The sequence below is a fragment of the Canis lupus genome, chromosome 23, assembly GCF_048164855.1.
Source record: "Canis lupus baileyi chromosome 23, mCanLup2.hap1, whole genome shotgun sequence".
NCBI lineage: Eukaryota > Metazoa > Chordata > Mammalia > Carnivora > Canidae > Canis > Canis lupus.
Window position 1 is genome coordinate 8,189,121 of NC_132860.1, and position 13,820 is coordinate 8,202,940.

The following is a 13,820-nucleotide window of genomic DNA, read 5'->3' on the forward strand; positions in this document are numbered from 1 at the left end:
CTCATAAAATTATAGATTACACTAAGATGCAAGAAAGGTGTGTCTCAAACCACACAGAGTCTGTTTTACACAGTAGATTGTGTAAATCAGAGAAGTAAATCCAATCTTTGCAAAGCTGAGGTATCTCAGAAGTCACTGGAGGAGTTTCCTGTTGTTAAGAGTCCCCATGGTGAATTTTCTAGATAGTGACTACTCCTCCCACATTGACTGATCTCTTTGTAAATCCAGTTCCCGCAAAACAGACTGTTGTTCAAGAATTTGTGTATCAGAGATACTACAGTGAATGGTCTTGGACTTCCAAACAACTGTGAGATTCTGAATCTCTGCTTGCAGGAGAGACATCTAGAGAGGAGGAGGAAAGAAGCAGGAGCAAAAGCAGAGGACCGTCCAAGCAATAAGCTCAGTAGGAAAATAGCTGCATAGTACAGGGGACAAACAGCTGCCAAACAAATAAACAAGAGGACAGATTAGATGGAGGGAGATGGGAGAGTTGTAAAAGCAAACACCAGCACCAGCTCCTCCCAGACAGAGCCCTGCACCCATCTTTAACAGCCAGAGTAGACTGGTCCTGCCATGGATGCATGAGCTCTGTGCTTCCCACATTTTGTCATTGTCGCCATTAGGGAAAGCCTATTTTTTTTTAGGATTTACTTGTTATTTTAGAGATAGAGCATGCCAGTGTGCATGGGGTGGGGGTGGAGGGAAGAGAGAGGGGTCAAGGGAGAGAGAGACGCTCAAGCAGACTCCCTGCTGAGCACAGAGCTCAACACAGGCTCCATCTCATGAAAGACATGGAGTTTGGTGTCCCCGCTGAAGTGTACTTACAGACAAGCCTGAGTGTGTGCGTGGATCTCATTGCACATGATGGACACGTATGCTCTTGGCAGGTTTTCAGATTCAGCTTGTGAGGGCATTTGATTTCCCCCTAAAGGAGGCCCAGCTCATCCCCTCATCTGCCAACCCAGAAGCTGAAGATGGAGAAAGAGCGCGATTGTTATACTCGGTCGAGGACATGGGGGAGCTTCCAGGCTGGCAGGATCAGACAGGAATACCCAGCCACGGTGTCTACACGTAACACAGGAACTCAGGGCCCGTGTCTCAGCAGGCAATGGGGGGCCACCTACTCAAAAAGGGGGAATGGCATTTATTAACTTGTTTAACAGAAGTAGTCTTTCTACTAGGCCCTGAGTTTCTTGAGATCTCGGACTGTCCTATTTTTTATTCTGTTTTGCCTGGGGTCTAACTCAATGAAGAAGCTACTTAAATGTTTGCTGAATTGAAATAGAGTTGACTTGAAGCCTGACAAAATGGTCACTCAGACACACCCAAGGATTTAACTCACCCCTCCCCTCTGTTCAGATTCATTCACATCTCCCCCTCCCTCCCTCCCTCTCCTTCCCTATGAGAGGTAATTAATAATTCAGCCAACAATAGTGCATTCTGATGGTTAAGAGTATAACAATTTAATTGGTATTTGTTTCTGCAGCAGCGCAATATCTCATTTTCCCAGGAGGGCAGTTTTCCAGTTCTGTTCTGGGTTCCTCCCAATAAAATAGATCAATCCTGGGGATACCTGAAGGCCATTCGTTAAGAGAGAACGTGGGGAATGGGTTCGTAATAGACACAATACTATAATCATCATGTTTTAAACACTGACATTTATTTAGGGTTTCGTGAACTCATACATTATTAAGATAAATTCTAATTTATATCAGTATATAATAGGCAAATATATAATACAATAAATTGCATTTGTAGACATAAATACAAAATTTGAGGTAGGGCCTCAAGAATAATGACTTTTTAAATGAATAATGCACAGTATATAATACACACTCTGTAAGATATATATATATATGATGCATCATTTGTAACATAATATATTTTCCTCATGTACAGTTAATGAAAAAATATACGGACCTGATTAGGGAACATATCTTTATTCATAGGCAACAGTATCACATAAGACGCCTGCACTTAGGACATTAGCCAAGTACACAATTTCAGAATAAACCTATCCCACGATAGGTCCATAATAAAGTGCAAAAGAAAGACCAAAAAAAAAAAAAAAAAAAAGACAGACAAAACAGGTCCTAGTCAATTGCTAAGTATCACCCTAACAATAAAATACACCTATAAGGCAAATGGTTACCTGAAGATGTATTTAATCCACAGCAGGCAAATCAAACCACCGCTTTCAGAGGCGATGCATGCCCAATCTGAAAATACTTCCTCTTTGGCTGCAGGAGGCTCAGAGGTGACCCCAGCCGAGACCGCAACTCAAAACTATTTGGCCTTCCCATACAGTGGAAGCGAAGTCTGGGAAAGACACAGAGCTTCGCTCTACAAATCCTTGGGACACTGGGGAGGGAGGACTATCAAGATGAAACTCACCCACCCAGCGCGAAACAGAGGAAATGCTCGTTTGCTGGCCTTGGCCTTTGGTGCCTGCAAGCCAACCTGCCATACAACATGCTCTCACTTGAGTCATCTGCCTCACAGAAGAGTGTCACAAAACCAAATCCGGGGACGGCAGGCAGCAGCAGTGGGACCCTGCCGTCGCACGTACGTTAGTTAAGCAATAGCTATTGTGCAAGCCTCTGGGATGAGGACGATGACTGATGGCCAAGGGAACAAAGAGGGAAGAAAAGTTTTCATTTCAGGCCCTGGGCAAACCACGCTGACAGGTGAAGGCTGTCAGGGAGCACTGAGGCACGTGGCGATAACAGAGGAAGAACTTCATCGAGGGAAACTCCACTCTGATGCGATGTTCGCGGAAAGACGACCCCAGTCTTACCCACTTCAAGATCATTGTGTTAAAGTCTTTTTAAAGTGCCGCTCGCTGAAATACCAGTTGATTACATTTCTTACACATTCAAAACACATTGGAAATTTCGAAGCCGTTGAGGTCATTGAGATTTTGCGTTGACCACAGCTTCCATGCAACGGATACACACAAAGGAAAAAGAAACAGGCAAAAGAAGACCACACCGGACACACCTGTATGACAAACGTGACACAGCCCTAAGGAGAGTAAAAGTCACTAATATGCAAGACAAATATTTGCATAAGAAGCCACAACACCAAGAGTTAAGAAATACACATTTTTTTTTTTTTTTTGTCCTTTAAGGATAGTACAAGGTTACTGCTTTTAACATATGGCTTTTTTTTTTCTCTCTCTCTCTCTCTCTCTTTCTTGGAATGGGTTTCTGGCATTTGTTGGTGTCGGGAAATAACCTTCCAAGTGGCACACACCCCACCACTCTGCACAGTGAACCAACGAAAAGGTTTTCCGACTTGGTGTTTAACTCAGTTTGAAGGAGAGCGCTCAGGTAGCAGTCTGTGAACAAGGCTGTCCATTTTCATTTCATTCGTTCAATTTTTTTTTTCTTCCAATTGACGGTGGGAGAAAGCACAGAGCAGGAGCCGCCGTGGGGTCAGCACCCCAGCCAGGTCCGGGGGAGCGGCTGCAAGGTGGGGGTGCTCCGGCACCGAACCCCTCTGCCAGGGAAAGCCTCGGGGCCGCAGTGGCTACACGAGTGGGGACAACCGGCTTTACAAAGTCACTGTTTCCAGGGGAGTTCAGGACCTTTCATCTTGAGGCAAACTTTACATGAGACTTGGAAATCGTAGGGAAGAGGAAAAACACTGCTCAGGGCACAGCTCCTGGGGCTTACCCCGGACAGACCTCAAGGGACGGAACTGTAGGTGCCCCCCCCACGACACACAGGAGGAGGGCCCTGCCCTCACAAGTCAACTTGCAGCTCATTTAAATTTCCCCCCTTCTTTTAATCACTACAGCACTAATTAGCAGAAATCGCCTTGGCATCCAGCATCAGACTCCCGTTTTCGCCAAGAGGCGCAAGAGAGAAGCCAAAAGAAATCATCATCATCATCATCCGTCCTGACACACGGGTACCAGTCCCGTGAGAAGAGGATGCTAATTGATTTCCAGCTCTGCACCCCAGCCTTCCAACTGGAAAGGCTGCAGATCCTTTCCAAACCTAAGTCAGTCCGCCCTGCCTCCCCCTCCAGCGGTCACCCATTGGAGAGGCTAGTTTTGGGCACCACTCCGTGGAACCTGCTACAGGAACGGGGGACCCCCATCCATATGGCTTTCTCGGGAAAAGAGGGTTCGTGGCAGACGGTCACTAGGGGAGCCACTGGGACACGTGAGGCCACCGCTCGGCTCCCTAACGCCACGCGTGGGGAGGCTCCACTTAGTTTCTGGGATAGAGCCCCGCAGGCTCTAGCTCTGGGAGAGAGGCAGGAAAGGAGGGCAGGGAGGGGGGAAGAACACACGTGCACTGCAGACGAGAGGGATGAAAACCCACAGTTCAAAGCCCAGCTCTGTTTCCTTTCTCTCAAGTTTCCACGGGCAGTTCTTGAAACCTGGAAATTCACGGCATTGTCGGCAAGTGGCAATGACACCTGCCCCAGGAAGAGGAGCTCAGTAGAATGAGTTAAGACCTCTTTTTCAATAAACGAAGTCATTTAGACAAAAAGCAAAGGAAAACATGTCACACGAAGGTCTTCTGTTAGGTTTCACTGCGGTTGAACGGGATGAAAATGTCACATCAAAAATACAAGACTGAAACTGAAAACTTTGGCCTGAGACCCTGTAATATGAAGACAAACAAACAAAGTGATGGAGATGGTCTCCCCTAAAGGAAACGATTTTAGGTTTGGATATTATTACCGTAAGGAAAAAAAAAAAATCCAGACTACACTACTCTAAACTCACCATCTCTACAGTGATTCATAAGATATTTATAAGGATAGAAAACACCACTACACGTACACACTACATGAACACATACCACATTTTAAAAATTTCATATATGCGTGTTCAGGATACAAGAAGGTAATAAAGGTCACGGCTTCGCCAGTCTCTGCAGACATATGATTCGCTCTCATTAGAGCACAGTTATGAGTACTGTGAATTGGGAACTCTTAAAATTGAATCAGCTAAATGTAGTCTTAAAAGCTATAGTCTTAATTGGCTCACTTGCTACTTACCTAAGCTGTATTTATCAGAAATTCCTGTAAATACAGTGACCTAAAATGTACTACCAGCACAGTGAATATCATGGTTGCTTTCTATTAAACTCCGCGCTTCTTCGGTTTCTCTATGACCACAGTTGGCATTTACTGTGAATGAAAAAAGAGTAAAAACTGAGAAAGTGTCTGTCTTGTACGAAGTTGTGTCTTCTATATGTAAAATATATAGACAGAACCAGGGTAAGTCTTGTTTTCCCAGAGGCTGAGACACAAGGAATCCACAGCTCATAGAAAGACATTTTTGAAGAGAAGAAACATGGGATCATGACACTGAACCACAGCGCTAAATGTCATGTGCAAACTAGAATGGAGCTGTACCATGACCGCGTAGAGGCACGAATTCGCGATGGCTTCTTCTGCCCAGGTGGAGAAAATGACCAAGAGAATTCGCAAATACGGTTAACTTAAAACAAAAATAAATAAATAAAAATAATTTTTTAAAAGACAAGCGAAGGACGAGAGTTCTTCACCGAGATTCGCAGCGTGCAGAGACGGGATATCTGAGTTCTCGGCACGCTTGAAACGGTCGGTCTAAATGAAGGAAAACAGATCCCCAGTTGCAAATGGAAATGCGAACTCAGCCACTTCAGCGGTGTCCAAATCCACTGGCTTGTCTTGCTCTAAAACATTTTGCAGCCACGGCTGACGCTCCAAATATACCCTCCTCAACTTTCTGTATCTGCAAGAAATTACTACATTGCTCAGCAACACTACTGAGTCCAAACACCAGACTTGTGAGTCCGCCATCCTATATACGTCTCGATGGCACCACCACCACCAACACGCGGTGGATCGCTGACCAAGTCATGCATACCTACTTATGGCTTCACTGGAAAGTGCTCACCTAGTTGATCCACCCCTGCCAAGTACGGCATGTGCTCAGAAGACCAGCCCTCCTGGAAACTGACGCCAGGGACACAGGCAAAGAGCGCCTCGAGTGGGCTGTCTAGCTCCTGACTACAGCATGCGACACCCTATCTTACTTTTCTACATAACCACTCTCATGCATGGACATGAACCAAGATGTGGGGAGAGAGAAGAAAATGGGAAGAAAGTTGGGGAAACCATGAGGGGAGGCAGAGAGGAAAAAACAGGATCAAGCCTGGGCCATCCCATGCCGTCGGACTAGCACTGGGTGCCCAGTTCCAAATCCTTCACTGGCAGTTTGAGTCCCAGGGAAGAGGTTCCCAAGGGGTCGATCATGTTCTTGTAACGCTCTCCGCGGTGCTGAGCTAAGAATGGGCCCCAGTCCGGCTGCGGCGAGCACACCAACTTGAGCCTCTGCAAAGAAGCCAAAGGTACACAGGGTCACAGAAGCAATGCACCTTCCTCCCCTAGCACCGCCCATCGATCCCCAAACTGCTGGCCACTGCTTTCGCCAAGACCCTTCCTCAAGGGTCCCCCTTGAGGGGTCCCCCGCCAGGAGATGCAGTTGAAAACCTCAGCCCTAACAATTAACTAGGCTGGGGAACCGTTAAAGGCGAAACTTAGTTGGTTCACTTGAAAGTATTTACATCACCCTGCAAGCAATATTACAATTGCTCAGGGTCTGCCTTGCCCAAGATTAATAGAGGATAAAGGGCCCAGATTTTAATTACACATTTTTCCCCTCCAAATGAGGAGAATTTGCAAGCTTCTCTCTCCACTGCCAAACGCAGTCTTGCAAAGGACATGCGCTCAATTACTTCTGTTCTGTGGTCTCAACAGTGGGTTGTTACATCAAAATAATTGGATTTTATTTAGCATATTTCTCCAAAGTATATAAATGGCTGGGGGACGGGAGGACCCGCAACTCCAAAGACGCATTGCCAAGAGTAAGCAAAGATTTTAATTATCTGTTGACAAAAATCTATGCTTCTGACTTGGTTCAGCAGTGTGGGTTCTTGCAGGCAAGCTAGAAATAATAGGAACTATTATTCTAACATGGAACTTTTTACGGAAAACATAATTTGATGGGAATATTTTTCTAGAAAAAAGAAAGAAAACATACTTCTGAGTATATAACGGGGAACAATTACATGTTTATTATCTATTAACGTGAAGCTGCTTCTTAGAGCTGTTAGTTTAATTTCCCCTTAAGCATCGGTTTGCAACCTTTGTGTCCCAAATCAACCATAATAAATTTATGTAGCCAACTCATCAGTTTTGGGAATTTCCGCCTAAGACAAAAGTAGCAGAGGCTACACTAGATTCCTGGGTCAGTTGGCAGGAGGTTCATCTGGGGCAAGAGGAAGACCTTTCTGAGGGTAAAGGGGCCCCCAGGAATTTACCTACAGGGGAGAGCAGACAATTTCCTGAGGATGGAAACTGGAATCCCACTTCAGTAAGGAGACTCCTACATTCCCTTTGTTAACTCTATCTCCATCTGTAGTCCGTTGAAAATAAAAGCCACCTCCCCATCACGTAGACATCTGTGTTGTGCATTTACTCACACACTTTATTCTCATTTTGCTTCTCCCTCCAGAGTCTCTGTGGGATGCTCTCTTCCTTTTCTTGGCTGATGGACCAAGAACAAAGCCTTACAGCTGTTCTTTATAACCCTGTATTGGCAGGTGTTCCTTCGCCTTGGTCTGTCCCAACACCTCTGAGGCTTCAGTGTGCATCAGCATCACCTGGAGAGCTGGCTAAACTATAGACACCAGGCTCCCATGTCCCCAACTCTGGTTCAGTGGAGCCGAGTGGAGTCCGATCATTTGCATTCCCAACAAGATCCCAGGCGGTGCTGATGCTGCTGGCCCCTGGGCCCACCCTGAACACTGGTCTGGTCCAAAAGGCCCAACCTCTGGATTTTCAAGACAGACACAGTGCTAATCTATTCCTAGCACATCCGAGCAGGTGACTTCTCATAAACAACAAAAGCCTGACCACACTTCCCTGGTGGCTCAACAAGTGGCAGTCCCTTCCCATCAACCCTGGAGACAGGGTAGGGATCTTTTTCTTTTCTTTTTTTTTTTTCCTTTAGAAATGAGGAGAGGGTCCAGCAAGGGATTAACAAAGACAAGTCTCACCTCGCACCAGCCATGCCCCTGACCTTTCACTACATTGTGTGGGGATGGCGACATGTTCATCAGCTCGGACCCCCTCAGCCCTCCCTGATACCAGTACAGCAGGAAGGAGTAGTGATTTAAAACTTAACGGTAATAGATGTTTGGAGGAAGACTTGGACGGAGAAGAAGATCGGGAAAGGGGGAATCTGACATGTAGTTAAAAAGCAAGCACTGGATTTAAACTGTGGGTAAGGAGGAGAGGGGGAGCTCCAGGAAGGAGGAGACACTGATTGCTTATTCCCCAGAGCTGTCGCCGCACTGAGGAATAACATAATAACAGCCTGGCCTGCGGATTGGCTGAGCCTCTCCATTAGAGGAATAATATATAATAAAAATGGGTTTAATAGAAACGGTGGCAACTGTGATCACTTAATCACCGCGTCTCCCTTGAGAAGAAGTTTACCGAATCTATTGTTTTTTCATGCACAGAGCTCTCAGAGCTTCTCCCTTGGGAGGGGATGGCAGGCGAAAGATGCTGATGGAATTACCTCAATAAATCTGCCAGGGGCCAGATGCATTTTTATCACAAACATAATTGGGATCCAGATAACTGAACAGGCGAGCATTAGCCATCCAAGCACCATGGACCAGTTAGGGTAGCGGTAAGAGCCATAGGTCATGGGTTCCCACTGGTAAAAGCTGAAGCAAAGGATAAACTAGGGAGAAAAGAGAAACACACGTGTTAGCCTGGTGATGAGAAGTAGTCATTCCTAACAGTGACGTATGGAGCCCCCGCCACGACTTGGATGCTTTCTTATCTATGATCTTATATGACACCTGTACCAACCCCAAAACAGAGGTGTTATGAACGATCCATTTTCCAGATGAAGGAATGGAATTTCAGAGAGATGAAGATGACACACTGCTGACCCTGCGTTTGTCATCCCCTAGAACTGAGCAATGCATATGGTGTGTACACACACACACACACACACACACACACACACAGGCTAAGAAGACAATATAAAGGATATGCATCAAGGTGATGGATGGGTACTGCTGGGTGTATTTAAGTGGTTGTCTGTACTCTCTATAGGGGATAATCAAGCTTTTCTTACAAGAAAGAAATCCTTTACGTTTGTGTATTTTAATTTTTTTAATGAGTTGAATCTTCTTTGCCTCCTCCCTGAATGGGGAATGGCCCGTATCCAGGTACTGCCTCTAAAGCTGGCAGAGGGAGATGGGAGAGGTCTGCAAGGCAGTGACTGAGCCAGAAGCTGAGTCCTACAATAAACCAAGGGACACAGATTGGGTGCACAGCCCGCTCTCAACCGACTCAAGGCAGATGCTCCTTGTCACCAAACGGTGAGCCAGGAGTCCAGGGACCGGCAGGCCCATCTCGGCTCTGCCGCCAACTAGCTGAGGGGCCTTTATGTCTCAGACTCCTCTGCTTTAAACGGATGTGTTTCACCTTGTGTACACAACACGGTGGTTTGCTGGGAACAATCATCTGGTATTTACTCAAAAGCCTCCCCCCTCAATTTTAAGAGCGGCCCTGATATATTTGTGGTCCTATCGCCGCACACTTTTACTGGCAAGACCTGTGAGACCCTTCTGAGGACACGGTGAGTATAGCTGGAAAAGGAACAAGGCCACACGTGTACCAAAGAGAGACAGTGGAAAAGACAGAACAGGGGTTCTCATTGTTCTTGCCAAACCTTTGGGGAGCATCGCCCCGAGGAGACTGTGTTCTTGCCTGTGTTTACCCTGCCTATGGCAGCATCAGCCCAGAATAACGTACCTAATGATGATGACATATGTCTCGTGTTTCCCCCCCCACACCTCTTGTTCCATCTCAAGCAGTACAGTAGCTGCCCAAAAATGATTGGAGGGAATTATATCAGGAAACATGATATATGGAAGTGTTTGAGAAAAGCACGGAGCCCTATACAAATGCGAGGCATAGCTACATTATCGCTGCAAAGCCCAGGCCGCGGGGGCAAGTGATTATTTCAATGCAACTATAATTCAATGCATTGATCCGAAGCAACGTGAGCCTGAAGACAATGGCTGAAAACACGGCTCCTATGGAAAGAGATGCCTTACTCTCTAGGCCGCTTTTTAAACATTTGCCCCTAGAGTTATAAGCTTTAGTAACCAGTCTATTGGAAGCATGGCCTAATGTAATTATGGTAAGTTGCTCCATTTCATTTACTATATAAATAGTAATACATCTGCTTATGTGTGCACATAATTCAGTGACGTGATCTGACTGTGTATATAATAATTGCACGGAGAATATTTATAGCTCTATAAATCCAAGGAGGCACCTATAAAAATGATCAATTTTATTTCAGAGGGTTTGAAGAAATTTAAACCCATAATCTTAGCTCATTCCAGCATACTACAAATATCCATTTTACAGAAGGGCAAATGGCAAAAAACAAGTGTTAGAGTTGGTCCTTTGGTACCCATTTCCAGTTGCACGAATATCACATCAAACTGATCCGAGCAAATTCGTTCTTGCCGTAAATTTCCCTCTGCCAAGCCAGCTTTGATACAACGGACATGTGGAAACAGTTTTCTTCTTCTGATGAACACGCCCGTTGTTTATACCCTCCGATGGGCCTGGCCGTGAGTGATGCTAATTGACCCACCGAGTCAGGCCCACCCTGACTTTCTGCTCACGGCAGCCAAGGAAGGCCCTGGAGAGAGGTATATCAGCTGACAATGACAGTGATGTGCTATTGACCACTTCTACTTATCCCCAGCTCCCAGACACAGAAGGGGAATCTGGTTCAGGATACTTTCTGGGATCTCCATAGGTTTCCCATATGGGCCTCATAATGGATATCAAGTAAAGCACAGCAGAGCTGAGAAACTTTCTCAAAACACACAGCAGGTCCCAAGAATTTCTTTTCCCTGACCTTCTGCTCACAGGGCTTAGAATTATTTTAATCCAAAAAAACTGGCCAAACTCCACTTGGGGAGGAAAGCACTGAGTTTTGAGAAATATACTGGGGCCTAGACAGCTCAAGAGTCAAGCCTTAGCTCTGCCTCCTGCAAGCTCCGCAGCCTTGGTCAAGCTCCTTAGCCTCTCGAGGCCTCAGTACACACACCTGTAAAATGGGGGGAAGCACCACCCACCAGCCAGTGTGGCCAGAAGCTTTAGTGATGATGCTCATAAAGTGTCTGTCTCTCAATAGACCTGCCTCTAAATCGTACTGCTGGTTGTTCTAATTACGTGATATGTTTCTGCAAAATATAATAAAATTCTCTGAAGCTTAATCTCTTCTGAGACAGGAAGGCGAGGCAGGTCTTGACCTCACCCAAGAATAAATCAGATGTAGTAACAACTGGGGGAAATGGTAAAGCTCAGCGGAGACAGAGAATGCCACAGGCAGGAGAGTCTCACATTTTTTCCCCCACCAATTAGGTAAATCCGAGCTCTTCTTATACATTTCAGTCCTTAATTCAAGAAACTGAAAAAGCTATTTTAATTATGTTCATCCCTCATGCCCCAAATCTAGCGGGACTTTTCAGACAAATTATAGCCTCTAACATGTGAGCACTGATAGGGGCCTCAGAATGATGTCCGTGTCAGCGCAGAGGCGAGGTAAATGCTGAATGCTTTTTCTGTCTAAACTTGTATCTTTTCAGAAAGCAGTTGAGGTGTTTTGATTAAAACCCACTCTGTGACGGTTTAAAAAAAAAAAACTGTGACAGTAAAAAAAAAAAAAAAAAAAGGAAATATATATTTTCTTTACAATTTTACTTCCATCCTGTCTTGTTTTCCTTTAGAGAACCTGGTGCTGTATAGGCAAACCATGGTCTTAATCTGGTTTCTAGTGTCACCTGCTGGCCCCAAGGAGAACTACAGCCAGCTTCCTGCAGCCTTGCCCAGATGACCCCCAGCAAGGCCAGGGGGGAGGAGGAAAGGCAAGGTCTCCATCAATCATGTGCTTGGAGGGTGGATGGAGGCAGAGCCTGCAGCCCGCAGCACAAGAAAGGAGGCGACAGGATGTGCACTTAAGTCGCCCTGCAGATTTACTGACACACGAAGGGCTTTGATCTTTAAGAAGATGAATGTCAGATGATCCCAAAATGTCAGCATCACACTTGAGGATGATAAGATAGTTCTCAAAAACAATAAAAGTGAACAGCAGAAGTCTAATTGGTGCTATATTAGTTGTAGAGCCGCTGTATTGAGTAGTGGTTAAGAGCAAAGAGTGCGGGAGCCAGCTCCCTGGGTTCGAACTCAGGCTGTGACAGCTAATGACTAGCTTGCACCGCTAGGCAGGCCACATGACCCCTGGGTGTCAGTTTCCTCATGTGCGGAATGGAGATGATCATAGCGCCAACCGCACAGGCTGCTGTGAGGGAGAGATGAGGGGACACCCCTGAAGCTCTCAAACAGAGCCAGGACCATGGCTAGCACGTGGGAAATGTGATTATCTGCTCTCAGCCCATGAGGCGGACCGATATCGTGGGAAATGTCCCATAAGGGTGAGTCACAGCTAAGCACCTTAGGTGAGGCACTATACCTCTCTGAACCTCAGCCTCCTCTTCTGAAACACAAGAATAATATGCCTTGTTCAAACACAAAACACCACGTCCACACGCAGGGACAAAGCATGCAATCCTTACGGTTAAAATGGTTGGAGTGACAAATGCCCAGCAGACTTTCCAGAAGATGTTTGGCTGGAATCCAATCATCATCTCTATATCTTCGCAGAATCTCTGCAAGCCTGCAAATAGACAAGGGGAGACCGAGCATGAGGCGCAGAGGCAGGGCGGCGGGTGGAGGGCAGGCCCTAGGGCCCCTCGCTCAGGCGCCCCTGCCTAGAGATGGCCCCAGCCTGGTGTCAACATGACCCCTGTAATGCAAGAAGCCATCAGACAAACGACCCACTGCCGGGAAGATTAGGGCAAACGGAACGTTTAAGTAGATATTAGATACTCTCTGCAGTGAGGTTCAAAAATGTCATCCCTGATGACACCTCAGAAGCTCGGCTGTCCCCTGGCCCGGGCGTCTCAGCGCCGTCACGGCCTGGCACATTCATCCGTGTGGCTGTTTTCGGAGATGACCCTACGTGCTTAGCAACAACTCTGGCGAAAGCCAGCTACGTCTGTGGCCAGGGAGCACAGCGCGCCTGAAAGCCTGCGGATTTAGAGTGAGCGTCCCCACACATCGGTTTTGTCCCCACCCTCCCAAGGATACTCTTCTCGGAGCCAATCTTTCTTCACTCCGGATAAGATGGTGACGTCAGGCCAAAAACCAGCGTAAACTCCAAGTGGCCACCGCCCACTTTGTTGGAACTCAAGCATCGCTGTCGTGGCCCCTGATGAGCTTAACTAAATTATCAGGGAGAGGACAGTTATTCTCATGACCACACATAACCACCAACCCCACGCACTCTTGGGTTGCCCAGATTTTTAAGCCACTCCTTGGAAGGAGGAGCCACTGAGCGAGGTTTGGGAACGGGACAGCTTCTCACGTGGTTTCCTGAGCTCATCAGGGGCTCGGCTTTCTCCCAGCTGTGGGGTTACCACGCTGATGGGACAGGGAAGGTCCTGAGCTCGAGCTCCATCAAGGCCAGCAGCTCGGAGCAGGGACCCAGGAGCCCTGGCTTAAACCTCCCTGTTCCCTCGTCCTCAAGGTCATCCGTTGAAAAGCGGGTACACCTCAGGTCAAGAGGGACACGGACACTCCTCGAGGAGAGCACTCACCCCGCTACACCTCTCCCTATCAGGAGTAATCCCCGGCACATC

The 13,820-nt window shown here is 46.7% G+C and overlaps 1 protein-coding gene across 1 annotated transcript in view; it reads right to left on the reverse strand.

The window, feature by feature from the left end:
* Window positions 1–1,672: 1,672 nt before the first annotated feature.
* Window positions 1,673–13,820, reverse strand: part of SLC6A5 (solute carrier family 6 member 5) — a 55,889-nt gene continuing 43,741 nt past the window's right edge. Inside the window, exons 13-15 of the mRNA XM_072793774.1 lie at window positions 12,696–12,796; window positions 8,597–8,764; window positions 1,673–6,342 (exon numbers count right to left, since the gene is read on the reverse strand). Of these exons, the coding sequence (XP_072649875.1) occupies window positions 6,187–6,342; window positions 8,597–8,764; window positions 12,696–12,796 (425 nt within the window). The 3' untranslated portion in view covers window positions 1,673–6,186. The remainder of the gene's footprint in view (window positions 6,343–8,596; window positions 8,765–12,695; window positions 12,797–13,820) is intronic.